Here is a 15,024-nt window from a genome sequence, read left to right as displayed (position 1 = left end):
TGTTATGGGCTTAAATGACTCATTCTGAGCTACAAAACTGAATAAAATACAAAAATACTTGAGTAGTGCATGTATTTCTGTATTTTTGGTTTTTTTTTTTTTCACTAGCTCTGTTTTTTTCTCTGTCCAAACTTAAGCATAGCCTTGTTTCTCTCCTTCAGCTCTTTTGTTTCATGTAGGAACTGAAGTGACAAATAAGCGCCTATGGAGCAGGATCGGAATGGAGACATGGCCCTTGTTGCATGTCTGATGAAATCTTGCTCCCTCACTTTGCAGGAGGTCTCATGAACCCATGGAGGCGGCGCTGGTGTGTTCTGAAGAACGAGGCCTTCATGTGGTTCCGCACCAAGCAAGAGGCATTGAAGTCAGGCTGGCTCTATAAGAAAGGAGGAGGAATGTCAACGCTTTCACGCCGCAACTGGAAACGCCGCTGGTTTGTGCTTCGAGAGTCCAAGCTGATGTACTTTGAGAATGATAGCGAGGAAAAGCTGAAGGGGACAATTGATATCAGAAGGGCAAAGTGAGTGAATAAATAAATCCTTTTGATCCTTAGTATTCACTCCCTAAATCAATAATGAGGTGTCTGGTGCTGCCAGTTCATCAGCCTGCGTATCTCACATAGGACTAGGAGAATCAGAAACGTAAGGAAAAGACAATTAGAGTTTCTAGTTTTACTCTGGAGGGAGTCTGGAATTACTGGATAGTTCTTTTTCAAGTCTTGCATTTCATAATCTGGCAGAAGCTCTTTCCAAGCCATGGATGGAGCCAGACCAGAGGGGGCTAATTAAGTACATACCCCGTGCATTCTCCCCTGCCCTGACTCCATCTGTTTCCTGGCTTCTCCAGACATTTCACAGAGGTGGCACAAAGCTCACAGTGGGATTTGAATTTGGCAGCATGTACTATGCCTTTTCCTGAGTCCTGAATGCTCTTCTTGCTGCCATAGCCAATTCCTCAGCTCCTGCTGTAAGAAAGGAGATACTAGTCACCTATTAACATTATGTGGACCTGTAAAGTGCCAAAAAGAGTGGCACACTCCACTTTCTAAAGAGCTCTGTATATCAACCTCCCTGCAATCCCTTCTTCCATCTAGTCTGCTGCTGTCTTGTAGAAAATCCATTTAACACCTTGCACTTTGTTTTTGCAGTAGATTAACTGTAGAAATATTTTTAATGGCACGTTTAAAGTCTTAATGTATATTGGAGGAATTTTGCATTTCTATCAGAGTTACAAGCCATCTGAACCACTGATTTCCCTTCTTCATGGTGAGTGGTGTGATGAGAAAAGAACTGGCCAGATGGAATTTATGCCTGTGAAAGGTTTTCAGTTTTGGCTCCTGTGATTTGCTGTGTTTCAGGGAGATTGTGGACATTCATGAAAAGGAGAATGCCTTTGACATTGTGACAGAAGACAGAGTTTATCACATTGTCGCAGAGTCACCAGAAGATGCCAGGTAAAAGAGGGAGTTTTGTTAGGTTCGTTCGTTCAGTGCCTGTCTGACACAACTACTCATGGAAGAGCCTGGGAAACATAATCACTTGCCTTTTCTGGAGAAAAGAGGGGATTCGTTCCAGAGTGTCATTTTGTGCTTACTGGAAGGCACCATACCTACTTAGGGGTCTCCCTGTTGAAGCCACTGAGATGGTGGTTCAACCTATCACTCAATCCCCGAACTGCCCCCTTATGTGGCTGTGAGCATGCTGAATTCAAGGGTTACTTCAGGAGACACACAAAACCTTAATATAAACTGGAACATCTAATAGCTGATTTATTCATTAAATGGAATCCTGAATCAAACAAAAAGTCTATTCATGATGTCTGTAAATGATTGCGAGAGCAGCTGGGTTCTATCCAGGAGACAGAGAAAAGGCTGCGGCTTATCAGAGTCTGTAAGTGTCATCTGATAAAATCTTCCCAGTGCAAAGCAAACAAATGACTCATGTCCTTCCTTCTTGGCGTCCTGGCCAGGCAGTGGGAATCAGTTGTTTAAGGGCAGGTTGGACAACCTGTTCTGGCTGTGCAAGGCCAAATTAAGAGGTTACTGTCCCTGGCTCCTCATGCCTTCCCGCTATTCCCACTCTTACCAAGGCTAAAGCCCTCTCAGCCCAGCCTGTGTAACTGTTTCTCTGCTCCACTTCAATCTGATTCTGTGCAGTTATTTAGGGTTTGTTATTATTTCATCTGGGTGTCAGAGGAAAAGGGAATGTGTTTGGACACAAATTAGCAGAAATAGGCTAAAGAACAGCCACATGAACAGGAAACAGGCAAATTCAGGGGCAGTAGCTGAAGAAACAGTAACTTCTTAAACCAGAACTTCACAACTGCAATAAGCGTTCCCCAAGATAACATTGCAGAATCGCTGGAACAAGGGTAAACCAAATGTGGCCTCTGTCAATGCCGTATCAGTCTCTGTTCTGAGGGAGAAGAAAGCACCAACACTTGCTATAGCAAAGGGCAAATTAGCAGATGTCATACAGTATGCAGTTTGAGAATCTTCCATGAACTCTAGATGTTTGCTCATCTCACTGGAAGCTGCAGATAAGAATCTACTTGTTCTGCAACAGAGACTAGCCTCCAGATATGTCTGTAACGAGAAGCCCTTTCACAGGTGAATTAACTCCAAAAGAACTTACTTCACAAAGAAAAGAAAGCGTGATTAATTGACAGCCACATGACTCTTAAATTTATGAGCAGATCAGAGAGAGACTAGCTACGAAGTCTCCAGGGCGTCTCTAGGACTCTAGTCCAGGAAGGTTCCCAGCTGACCCTGTCTTCACAACTGCTGAGTGCTCTTCTCGCTGTGCTGATGGGTGCCCCGGTAAGGCCACTGCCTGCTTACACTTCCGTCAGCAGCAAGTGGAGAGCTAGATTTTGCAGAAGCAGCTGTCACTGGTTTGGAGAACATGCACAGAATAAATAAGGATAAATAAGGAGGAAAGAAGACATTAGAATCTGGTATGATCAGCCCAAGAGATATTTTGTAGCGTAGTCCTCAGGAAATTGTGAATGAAGATGTTTTCCCACTGGCAGCTTTCCAGGTTCCTTGATCATATTCTAGGGCTACTTTCACTACCCAAATCTTAACTTTGAGTCTGTTTTGATTGCCAGTGGTTGGTTCAATGTCCTGAGCCGAGTACACAGCGCTACGGCGCAGCAGCTGAGGGAAATGCAAGATGAACAGGCCAACCCAAAGAACGCTGTGGTGAGTTACTGTGCAGCCTGTCTGCGGGTGTGCTTACAGCCCTCTGTGTTTAACTGGTTTGTGCATCTTTTTCCAGCACGTGCAGTGCTGTAGTTCATGAGCAGTATATAAGAAAGGGAGACAATTATTATAAGGAAACAGCAAAGCTGATAGAAAAGAGGATAAGCAGTGGGGAACATGGAGGTTGTGGTAGGTGGCTCAGCTTGATCACCAATAGTTCTCTTCAGATTGCAGGGAAGAGAGGGGCTGCCTCATGCAGATAAAATGTCTCTGGATGGGATTATGGGACTAATTTGGGTCGCAGTTATTCCAAACAGAAGATATGCGGTTGTGAAGAACAATGTATTTTGCTAGCACCAGCAAAGATTATTTCAGACCTTCATAATGCTTTCTTGAAATTTGTAGCTCTCTTTCCTCCGGTCTATGGAGCCTTTGCACATCTTCTCCTGATATTCATGGAGGAAAGAACTCATGCCTTTCTGATATGTTTTCAGTTCCAATGCTATTCATGAAAGAGAATATCTGTAATTTAAGATGCACACAATTCCTGTTACCTGTGTCTTTCTCACTGTACAGGGAACCCTGGATGTTGGGCTTATTGACTCTGTCTGTGCCTCAGACAATCCTGATAGGTGGGTACAACAACATGACCATTGCTTAGATCAGAAACTTTCTAATGTATTTTTTTCTTTAGGGTTTGCATTTGTTTAAACTCATAAGAATTTAGCTCCAAACAAATCAACATAACTGAAACCTTTAGCTTGTTTCAAGCTATGTCACTTCACAGGCATGAAGTTCACACGTATTTTCTTTGAGTGAAAGTGTCTCTCTTCCCTCTTAAAAATGGAAACAGCATAATCGCAATATCAAGAAATTATAGTCTTAGCTATAATTGACACTGAATAAAAATGTCTAGCAAAAGCGGCACTTCCAGTTTTTCAACAGAGTAATATTGAGTTAATATTGTAAATTTAGGAGAAAGAAACAGTATTGTGGAAGAATAATGGATGAATTTAGAAATCTGTACTCTTCTTGCAATCTTTGCAATGCAATGGAGCACAGACCTTTAGTTCACAGATTAGTCAGTTAGTTTCAGAGAAGACATTATGGGACATTTCATATCACTTTATGTTAACATTTAATTATTTCCCACAGTGTTAACAGGTTCAGCCAGGGCAAAGATTCGTACTACAGCACTGAAGTAAAATGTTAGCTATTAAGTTATTTACCTCTGTGGTCTTTTGTTTTTCTTATACAGGTTGCCAGGACTTTGGGGTTACTAGATTAGAAAATGCTTATCTGGGTAGCAAACTAAGATTTCATTGATCAACATTTTTCAGTCAGTTCTCAGCCTGGGCTCCTCATAGATAATCTGTGTAACAGTAAAAAACTAGGCACAAATAGTAAGACAGTAGTCTGAACAGTCAAAATTTCTTCATGCATCTGCTGAGGTACATGCTTCTGCAGTATTAATTTTAAACAAATTCTGAGAAGGATGCATATTTTTAAACCAGGGTTTTTATGCACCTTATTTCTATCTTTTATACATTTGTGCAATGACCAGACAGTTGCATTGTTTGCAGCTTTTACCTTTCGCTTCATTACTTGCATTCTACTTTTTATTTTTCTGTCTTGTAGAAATCTGTGTTTGCTTTCAAAGCTTTCTGAGTCTATCCTCTTGGAACTGCTCATATTTTTATTTTTTCATTTTCCTGTAAAGCGTCAATTCTGTGCAGAATTGTGAACATTTGTCTGTTGCAAGAATAAGGACAAAAAATCATCTAGCAGCAACATAACAGTTTTTCCTCTGTTTTGTCAGGATCAGCTCATAATTTTTAAAACCAATCTCAAACTAATTTTAGCTGATCCTACTGGGACCTACATTTGCTACTGCATCACTGTTTTTAATAAGTAGGAGGAGGATGGCTGGACTAGCTCAGCCCAGTGGTACTAGCACCAGCTCAGCCCAATCAGAGGGTAGAACAAAGTCCTTTGTGTATGAACCCAGGATGTTTTACAGCTGGTCATTAGCTAATCAGTGTTTTCTAGCCTTCTGAAATAGCTTTTGAAAGATGTTTAATTCCATTTATCTGGTCTCTGCATTAATTAGTCTGCGGACCAATTGCACAGGAGATACTCCTAAGTGTTTTTACATTTCTTGGTAGTTTGTATTCAGAGAATCTTTCTGCATTCTTTATGGGAAGGTAGAGAACTTGGCTTTGGGTGTGCTGTGAGTTGAGGTATTTGTATGGTTATGACCCATTCTAATGCTTTTATTTTCTGGCAGACCAAATTCTTTTGTGATCATCACAGCAAATCGAGTGATTCACTGCAACAGCGACACCCCTGAGGAGATGCATCACTGGATCTCCCTGCTGCAGAAACCAAAAGGCGAATCTAAGGTTGACGGCCAGGAATTCCTTGTGAGAGGTAAAAGGAAATGCATGCTGTTACAACATGTGAAACGCATCTTCCATTTATGATCTGAGGGGAGGTTTAATTGCAGTTAATCCAGTCTAAGGTTTAGCTACTCCCCAAAAACAATCATTCTCTGCCCCTCTCCGCCTTCCTGTCTGTGGCTTCCGACATCATGTGTTGTGCTGGCACCGGCTCTTATCTGAAAGCTAAAGCTGGAAAAAAATAGGTACTTCTTCATACATTTAGTTTTCTGATGTTAGTTCTGTAGCCTATTTCAATACATGCAACAAATGCCATCAGGGAATAGGAGGGATCATGGCTGCTGTTTGGGAGCAGCTGGCTTAGACTGACTATGACATGACACTGCAGCTTTTGTTCTCAGAAAGCTCTGTTCCTTCTAACAGCTGTCATGTGGAGAGGGAGGGAGAGAGATCTTTCTGGGATTGCTGCTGTCCTCCGCTAAACAAACTAACTTTGATTATGGTAGACATAGTGAGGTGGGAATAATTCCCCGAAGCTGAGCAAATTTAAATTATGTCTGTAGTTAAAACTTAGCTGGAGATGGAGCAGCTGATGCCTGAGTAGTGTTCACATACCTATTACAAAATATCCCCCCATTTGTCTCAGATATTTTTAAATTTCCTTAGTACTTTCAGCTCATTACATGGTCTTAAATGTATGAAGACACTACTGATCCAATCTGTGGGAAGCAAGTGCATGAGCAAATTGCCTTACATCTTCCAGAAAGTATCTGTGAGGGGAAAAACAGTCTGAGAGTGGTCATGGAAAGTCAGGAGGACAGGCAGAAAAAGAGTCATCAAAAAGTGGCATAAGCCTTCTATCATAGTGTTAAACATACAAAGGAGATTGAGTGATATAAAGCAGATATCAAACAACAGTTTGAGTACCTTAAATTGAAAATACTTAATTGCAATGCAATGGTTCCTTATATCTCATATTGTTGATTAGTTTTACAAAGGAGCATTCATTTTTTTCTTTAACTAATGTATGCTCTGCAATTCACAGTAAGATGTCTGTGTGACAATGGTGTAGTCACAAAGACACATATTCAGGAAGGTCTGTCTCTTTATCTTTTCTTTATATGCAGTCCATGGGCTCAGTGTCACATTTTTTGAACTTTTTGCCTTGTGGGTGGACATTGCTTTTTACAGTTCTGAATAGAAAACGGTCTTTTTGACAGCTTTAGCAACACACACTGTCATTTTTCCTTTTACAGTATTGAATTTTCTTCTTTTTTTTTTTTTTCTTTTGTGAGTAATCTAAAATGAGATAGAAATTATTTTTTTCACAACCATGAAAGGAAGAGATGCATGTAATGCTTACATATCTTTCTACCAGAAGACATGTATCACCAAACCTCTTTCATTGAGATTTGGATAGGCATTTAGCATCTCTTTGGAAGAATGAATTATAAACTTTTTATTCAGATTTTTGTGACTTGTGAGGGAAGCATCCTGGATAGAGGATGCCCTCACAGTGATAGCAAACTAAACCACACACCATTGATAAAAAAATATGTAGGGCTGAAGGATGGAACAGCTCTGTGGAATATTCTGGGCTAATTTCTTACAATGACTGGACAGGATACTGCTATACCCAGTGCAGCAGAGCCTTTTGCAGGGAGAAAGAGTTCTGGTCCCAGAGTTAAGAGAGCCACCAGGCAAGAGACAGGATTGTGTGGTGGTGAAACCATTGACATGTTTGTTGTTCCTGTCCTAGGCTGGCTTCATAAAGAGGTTCAGAGCAGCAATAAGATGTCCTCTCTGAAAATGAAGAAGCGCTGGTTTGTCCTGACAAACACTGCCCTCGATTACTACAAGTCATCTGAGCGCACAGCTGCCAAGCTTGGCACACTTGTGCTCAACAGCCTCTGCTCTGTAGTGCAGCCCGATGAGAGGGTCTTCAAAGACACAGGTAAGAGGAAGGAAGCGGTAATGAGCAGATGTCCCATGTGTGGAGTTGCCTGAAGAGGGGATGGTGCAGAAACGTAGTGGTGTGTCATGTTGAGAAGGTATTCTTGATGTTACCTGAGACTCTATGTCTGGCTGCAAACATCTTTCCCCACAGAAACTGTAAGAGACTTGCAAAGGGCTAGAGAGCAGTGTGCAAGTGACGGCAAGACCCTCACACCTGGCAGAGATACACAGCACTGATGCTTTTTCACTGAGTAGTGTCACTGTTTATCTAAGTGTTTGCCAAATAGGGCAAAAGGTATGAGTTCTTATAGTTGATGCTATAAATAACAATATATCTCCATAAATAACTGCCTCATTGTAGTGTGACCTACATTTGTCTCTGGGGTCAATATTATTCTCTTAAATAACATCAATTGCATACACTGTAAGTCTTTTTTAGAGCTTCACTCAACTTGTTAGAAACAAAAGACGACAAGGGCCTATGTGTTCTTTCTATATAGTGTGACAATTCTGGGAAGACAGGATTTGGCATGATCCTCCATTGCTTTCCTTATGAGTTTGAGAGGGAACTCAGGGTATGAGATGAAAAGTGAATCCCCCTGACAAAGAAGGTGAACTTTAGAACAAGACTTGAAATACCAGACGTTTGAATAGTGGAGTTACTTGGGATGTATTTTAAAAGGGCTGGAAGCATTTAGTAATGTGAGATGAAAAGAAATTTATTCTGTTCACTTGAAAGAAATCATCCACGTTTTTCATCTCAACAGATGTCTATGGCTCCCTTTAGCAGAGTGAGTTGTCATTGCCCTGATCTGTCTTCTCAGTTTATGTCAAACGTTATTTTTAAAAGTCATGAGAACTAATATGGCAATCTGACCAGGTGCTGTGAGTAAAGTGGCCATTTTCTGAGTATTGACTGGCACAGTATAGCCCAAATGCTGTCTGTGAAAGTGAGCTGCCAGGTTGGCAGGGGAGTGTTAATGTTACACTGCAAGGTACTTGTATCTCAGAAAGGTGTCTTTGTACCAAAGCCTGGATTGAGATCTTCCTCCTGGTAAATGTTTAGGGAATGGGGGATGTTAATGCCTACCTACCCAGTTTTAACTAGACACACCATATGTTGCTATCAAAGCAGCAAGGTTTTTCCTCAGCCAGGTGCTACAGACAAAAAAGAGAATATAACATGGAAGCAAGTTTCACCTTCCAGCTTCTTTGTTTCTCTGCAGGCTATTGGAACATCATTGTCCATGGGCGAAAGCACTCCTACAGGCTGTACACAAAGTTGCTGAATGAAGCTATGCGCTGGGCCTCTGCCATTCAAGGTGTCATTGACAGCAAAGTTCCCATAGAAACACCTACACAGCAACTCATTCGTGACATCAGGGTAGGTGCCATCATGCTAATTTAGAAGTGAGCTGGGAATAGCCAGATCACCATTGGCCTTACCCAGTCATTGCTGAGAATGTGGCAAGAAATGAGGTTACTGTCTTGGGGGTGTAGCAGGGAGAGAAAAAAAAAGACTGTGTAATTAAATAATCAAATCTCATGCAAATTTTATTTTAAATGAGCGTGTTAACTGATTTGCAAGCCACATTTGAAGTCAAGATCCTGTGCGTGTTGGCCTTTGGTATGACCTACCAGAACTATTCTTATGTTTAATTTTCAGAAACAATGTACGGAATAATTTTTATGTGTGAATTATGCTTTGGTCATCCAGTCCCTCTAAGGACCTATAGCAACTTAGTTAAAGGCAATTGAGCTTGAACCTAAGTGTATAAGGACATCCTGGGAAAGACTATCCCTGTTCCCTGTTTGAGGATTTTTTAAATATTTTTTTTTTCTTTTTTTCAGGAAAACAGCACGAACTTTGAAGTAGTGGAACAGACATACAGGAGGAACCCCATCTTGCGATATACCCAGCACCCTTTGCATTCCCCATTGCTCCCACTACCATATGGAGATGTTAGTGTCAACTGTAAGTATTTTACCCATGTAACATAATATATTCACATTTTGAGGATAAGTGGTGGAGCCTGAGCACCACAAAAGTGGTCTGTAAGCTCTCTCTTTGCAGCTGAAGTCCATTTAGGGCAGTGTGGCCTGCATGGTTCAGAGAGTGAGAGAGCAGTCCCTTTCTCTACATGCAATGTATTCTGTGTCCACTGCTTCATATCTTAGGAACACTGAATCTTAAAGTAAATGAGGGCAGATAGTTTATCATTCATTCAGGGGACGTGCAGCCTGTCATCTCTGAGCTGCAACTGGATTGCAGATGGCTCCAGTGCAAACCAAACAACAGGATCTCATCATGCAACTGGCAGTGGGTTGGTATTCATACAGTAGCTGCTGTAAAAACAGACTAAATTAATCCTTTCTTCAGATGCTTCAGGAACATGAAAGACCTACGTGGTTTGATAGGCCACCAGAAAACTGAAGTGATTTGCTGGTGATTCCAGACTGTTTGGCGTACTAAAACTGAAAGCTGCTGCTGAAGACCTATAGAAGAATCTCTAATGCAGAGTGACTGGGCCAAGAAGTCTTTTCAGAAATTAATTTCAATCTGGATATGCAGAGCAATGTATATGGGAAAAACAATCTGCCACATAGGCAGTGATGGGTCTGAGTGATCCAGTTCTGCTCAGGAAAGTGAGCACAAATTTGCATAGCTTTATGAAAATGTCAACTCTTCTGCTGAGCACAGGAACAAAACAACTAATGAAAGGTTTTGAAAGCTTAGAAAAGGAAAAGGAATATCTTTGTGTGGCTGTATTGATGTGTCATGCACCTGCATCTTGAATATGGGATGCATCTCGGCCTTCCACATCTTAACAAATACGGAAGAAGTGAAAACCTACCCAAAGGTTATCAAAGGCATAGAAAGACTTACCTACAATTAAGAGACTAAATAGAGCAGACCTCTTCAGCCTCAAAAATAAGTTTGCAGGTCTAGGTGACTGTCATAGAGAAAGTGAAGGGGCAGTAGCTGCTCGCTGTCTCTCATGATAAAAGGATCATATTAATGGCAGATTAAAAGCACAGAAAAATACTGAAATACCGAAAAATTACAGAGCGAGTACTTACACTGTGGAACTTATTGCTACAGGGCTGTGTATTTGTATTGTACAATTAATGCATGGCCACTGCGGCAGCAGTGGCTGTGTAGGAGATTTAGAAGGACTTACAGCCCAAGAGATGGGCAAAGGAAAACAAAAACTCTGCAGCAGTGTGATAGTATCATATATTTCTGAGCAACTCAAAGCAGAGATTTAGGTGCTTAAAAAACATAGCCAGTTTTGGTGTAGGCATTTAAAATCTAAATGATAAGTAAAAGCTGCATCTGTGGTACACCAAGTTGCCAAAATCCTGGGTTGGCTCAGGGGTCAAAGCTAATACGGGCACAGCACAGAATTTTGTAAGTATGCAGGCCAGGTTTCAGTGATGCCTTCCTTATCTGCAGACACTGAAGACTGAACTAGATTGCAGTGCTAGTTTACCGTAATAACATTGCTCTGCTTTTATGCACAGTATACCCAAAAATGGATTTGCAGTGGTGACAAGTTAGATGTTGGCAAATACTAATTACAGCTGCATTTGCACATGTAAAGGGAAGCATTAATGAATTTTTAGTATAAACAAGTTCAGGAGATGAGCTAATTCTCAGGTTGCTGATCTTCTCTGATAGACCAGTACAGTTGCTTGTAGTGTTGCTGGGCCAGTAGAAAATGATGGAGATGCTCACCTCTTGTCACTTTTGTGATTGTTCCCCAGTGCAACAAGAGAAGGGTTACAGCAGCTTACAGGATGAAGCAGTGAAGATCTTTAACTCCCTTCAGGAAATCGAGACGGTGTCTGACCCCATACCTATTATCCAAGGCATTTTGCAGACCTGCCATGATTTAAAGCCCCTTCGTGATGAAGTATACTGTCAGCTCATCAAACAAACTAATCACATGCCGCATCCCAACAGCACCGGGAACCTGCACCACTGGCAGCTGATGTCATGCATGAGCTGCACCTTTCTGCCCAGTCGAGCAATCCTGCGCTACCTCAAGTTTCACCTTAGAAGGTACAAGTCCTCTGCATTTGCAGCCTCTTTCCTTTCTCTCTGCTTAGCTTCCACTGCCTGTTGTAGTTACCTATCTCGCCCTCTTCCTCTGCAAACATCTTCCCATGGTGTTGCAGCCTCCTACCTTCATGCACTGTTCTTGCTACCAGTTGTTCTCTTGTATTCAAACTCCCCTTTTGCCACCCATCTGTTCTGTGGAAAGTCAGGCTACCCAAATGGAATACCATGAAACTGTGTTAAAAGTGGATTTATGGCTGATGACCTACTGCTTACTAATGTCCATATAAATATTCTCACTTGCAGGGAAGGTGAGAACTGTTCTTTCATATTCATTGAAATACGTACTACCTTGCAACTGCCACAGTCAAAATGTATACTGTGGAGTAGCAGATATACTGTATAATCCAATTCACAATTTTTTAACATTTGTTTGCTTGACTAAGCACATAGTGCTTACAATTTGTACTTCTAATCTGCTTTAACATCAATTTTCATGAACCAAGTAATTTATGTTTATTCCCAATTCATGTTCAGGATCTAATGCAGCTATCCAAAGGAGTCTGCACCGGGGCTGACCTGCAGCCATGTAGTCTCACTCTATTCATTAATTAGAAGAAAGATCAATTAAATCTATTTGACTCCTTCCAAGCTAGGAAAAAGTGAGGTGAAATTTGTGCCAGTGCACCAAATAGCTACATCCAGGGCCTGTTTCTAAGAGATGCTAAGGAATACTCCATGTTGCCATTCCATGTTTTTCTCACAAGATTTGAGGATTATGTTATACTTCGAACTGCTGGCCTTGGAGGGCAGAGAACCGTGTACAAGCATCCACTTTCTACCTTCGTGATACTGAAAAATACAGTAAAAGTGGCTCAAGCCCAGCCAGTAAATTGAAAAAAAAAAAAAAAATAGAATAAATGAAAAAAGTTAACATTTGATTTTGTAGTTCTTAATCTCAGTTTGTAAATTGAGATAGTCAATCCTGCTATCCCAGCTAGTATTAAACTTCTGAAAATTTGAACTGCTTATTTCATAGGTTGCTCAGAAATACTACTGAAGTGGCTTTGAAATGACTAGTGAAAGCAGGTTGTATGGTTTAGGAAATAAGGCAGCTCTCCTTCCTGTGCTTACACTTGACATCACTATCCCTACTGAACTCTTCACTAACAGTAGTCCCAGTTATATGGTAATATGGACATTTTCTGGTTCACCATGTAGTGTTTCTTTTTTCGCTTCTCTTCATGATTAGGGTAAAAGACCTCTTTCCAGGCTCAGAAATAGACAGGTACGCGCAATTCATAAGTGATTCCCTGAAGAGAACAAAGACGAGGGAGTTTGTGCCCTCCCAGGAGGAAATACAGGCTCTTCTCACCCGTGAAGAAATGACCACAACAGTGTACTGCCACGGCGGTGGCTCCTGTAAAATAACCATCAATTCCCACACAAGCGCTGGGGAGGTAATGCATTATTGGCAATAACCAGATGTAAGCACACCTATGTGTCTGGCTGCTGGTCTGTTGAAGGGATTCCTTTCTCCCATTCATATACAATTTCTCTTTTTTCTTTTTTTAAATTGCATTTTTTTACTGTATATGCAAAGTCTCTTATTCTGTGGGTTTAGAATTATACAAGGCCTGTGCCTGGGTTGTAGAGTATCACTTAACGATTGTGTTGGGAAATCTAAATACTTTAGGTGTTCTGCCCATTGGAAAGGTAATAATTCTGAAGACTTGCTTAACACAGTTTTCTGGACAAGTTGGAATTCCAGTTCATAATGTAATCCTTCTGGAAAGGATATTTTACCAGTAACTTAATTGTTAGCAGATGAGAAGCAAGATTCCAGGTTAGAGTAGGCATGTCTGTGAAAATATTAGTGATAAACAGTAAAGAGTAGAATTGTTTCTAGAGGAACTGAGAATATCATAATGACCTCTAAATCTGTTATGTGCCTGCATCTTGCACAGAGTTATAATTCCCCCATCTCCAAAAGGGTGTTGGATATTGAAAAGGCTCAGAGAAGAACAGAAAGGATTTTCAAATATGAGTAATGATTTCCTTGCAGGGAATGGTTTTTTAGGATTAGAATTCTTTAATCTGAAAATGGGGTAACCAAGGGAGAAATGGGATGAAGGTCTGTGAAGTGATGCGTGCCCTGAAGAGGTACTGATTCTGCATTGTGGAAGTGTGTGCAATATCTCCTCTGTGATCTCTCTCTGATTTTGCAGGTGGTGGAAAAGCTGATCCGAGGTCTAGCGATGGAGGACAGCCGGAACATGTTTGCGCTTTTCGAACATAATCAGCAGGTGGACCGTGCTGTTGAGAGTCGGGTGATTGTGGCTGATATCTTGGCCAAGTTTGAGAGGTAGAAAAATGTTTCATAAAATCTTAAACTCCCTAGTTGGGTGTAAGACTGGTTTAAGTGATAGTACAGTCAGGTAGTTTTATTCAAAGCAGCTGCAGTGACTCGACCATTCACTCTGGTGTGAACTTCCCTTTGGTGAGGTTCAGGGGCTCATTCTCACTGTGTGGAAAACCATGTTCACATCTGTTTTGGTAACAAGGTTCGTCAGAACAAAATTAGCTGTGCCTTTATCAAAGAGTAATGGGTTACTAGCAGAGCTCAGAGAAAGTTTGCTTATGTCTGATAATGATATTGTCAATTTACATAATCATAGCTATATCAGGAGAGAGTGCAAAGATTTGGGCATAGAAATGCAGCTCTAATTTCTTACTGTGGACTGTGATTTTGTGACCAGACATACAGAGAAAGCAATAAATTGTAAAAGGGGCTGGCAATACCCTTGTCTATTTTATATATCTGTTTTAAAGGCAAAAATAAAATTGTTCCAAATGTTGCCAAGGCTGATGTTTTTCACAGTCACAAGATTACACGGAAACAGTATCTTGAAAATGGGGAATTCTTTGTGTCCTGCTCCCAACTGTTGCATTTATCTAGAGCCACTTATCTAATTTTTTGATCAAATATAGCTGATTAAGAACTTTGGGTCCTTCTGAATCAAAATTTCATGTGATTCAGAGGAAAAAACGAAAGTTACCAGAAAAGTCTGCTGCACTGAGATTGTCCTGGTAAACTAGGTAGTTCTGTATGCTTTCTGTTTCAGAAATCCAGGGGTACCTTCATATTGTGAGTTGCACTGTGGATACATCCTAGTATTATGGTGCTTCTGGTTACTGTTTTTGTCCCCTCTCACTCTCTTTTCTACCTTATAGACTTGCTGGCTCAGAAGAAGAAGAGGAGGAAGGACAGTGGCAGCTGTATTTTAAGCTTTATTGCTTCTTGGATATTGAAAATGTTCCTAAAGATGGGGTGGAGTTTGCCTTCATGTTTGAGCAGGTAAGAGCAGCAAGAAAGATTTAGCTTCCAGGGTGGCAGACTGTGT

At 41.0% G+C, this 15,024-nt stretch overlaps 1 protein-coding gene across 1 annotated transcript in view; it reads left to right on the top strand.

The window, feature by feature from the left end:
* The window catches only part of LOC308041964 (unconventional myosin-X-like), a gene marked incomplete at both ends in the record, with an annotated part of 90,206 nt that overhangs the window by 71,966 nt on the left and 3,216 nt on the right, over positions 1-15,024 (top strand). The window contains 12 exons of the mRNA XM_080346959.1: positions 277-520; positions 1,358-1,453; positions 3,109-3,202; positions 3,779-3,834; positions 5,490-5,632; positions 7,361-7,555; positions 8,784-8,941; positions 9,409-9,532; positions 11,326-11,623; positions 12,873-13,080; positions 13,849-13,985; positions 14,855-14,978. Of these exons, the coding sequence (XP_080203085.1) occupies positions 277-520; positions 1,358-1,453; positions 3,109-3,202; positions 3,779-3,834; positions 5,490-5,632; positions 7,361-7,555; positions 8,784-8,941; positions 9,409-9,532; positions 11,326-11,623; positions 12,873-13,080; positions 13,849-13,985; positions 14,855-14,978 (1,877 nt within the window). The remainder of the gene's footprint in view (positions 1-276; positions 521-1,357; positions 1,454-3,108; positions 3,203-3,778; positions 3,835-5,489; positions 5,633-7,360; positions 7,556-8,783; positions 8,942-9,408; positions 9,533-11,325; positions 11,624-12,872; positions 13,081-13,848; positions 13,986-14,854; positions 14,979-15,024) is intronic.

Source organism: Nesoenas mayeri, assembly GCF_963082525.1.
Source record: "Nesoenas mayeri genome assembly, chromosome: 6".
In the NCBI taxonomy this organism is placed as follows: domain Eukaryota; kingdom Metazoa; phylum Chordata; class Aves; order Columbiformes; family Columbidae; genus Nesoenas; species Nesoenas mayeri.
The sequence above is the reverse complement of the archived record's forward strand: the minus strand, read 5'-3'. Positions and strand labels throughout refer to the sequence as shown.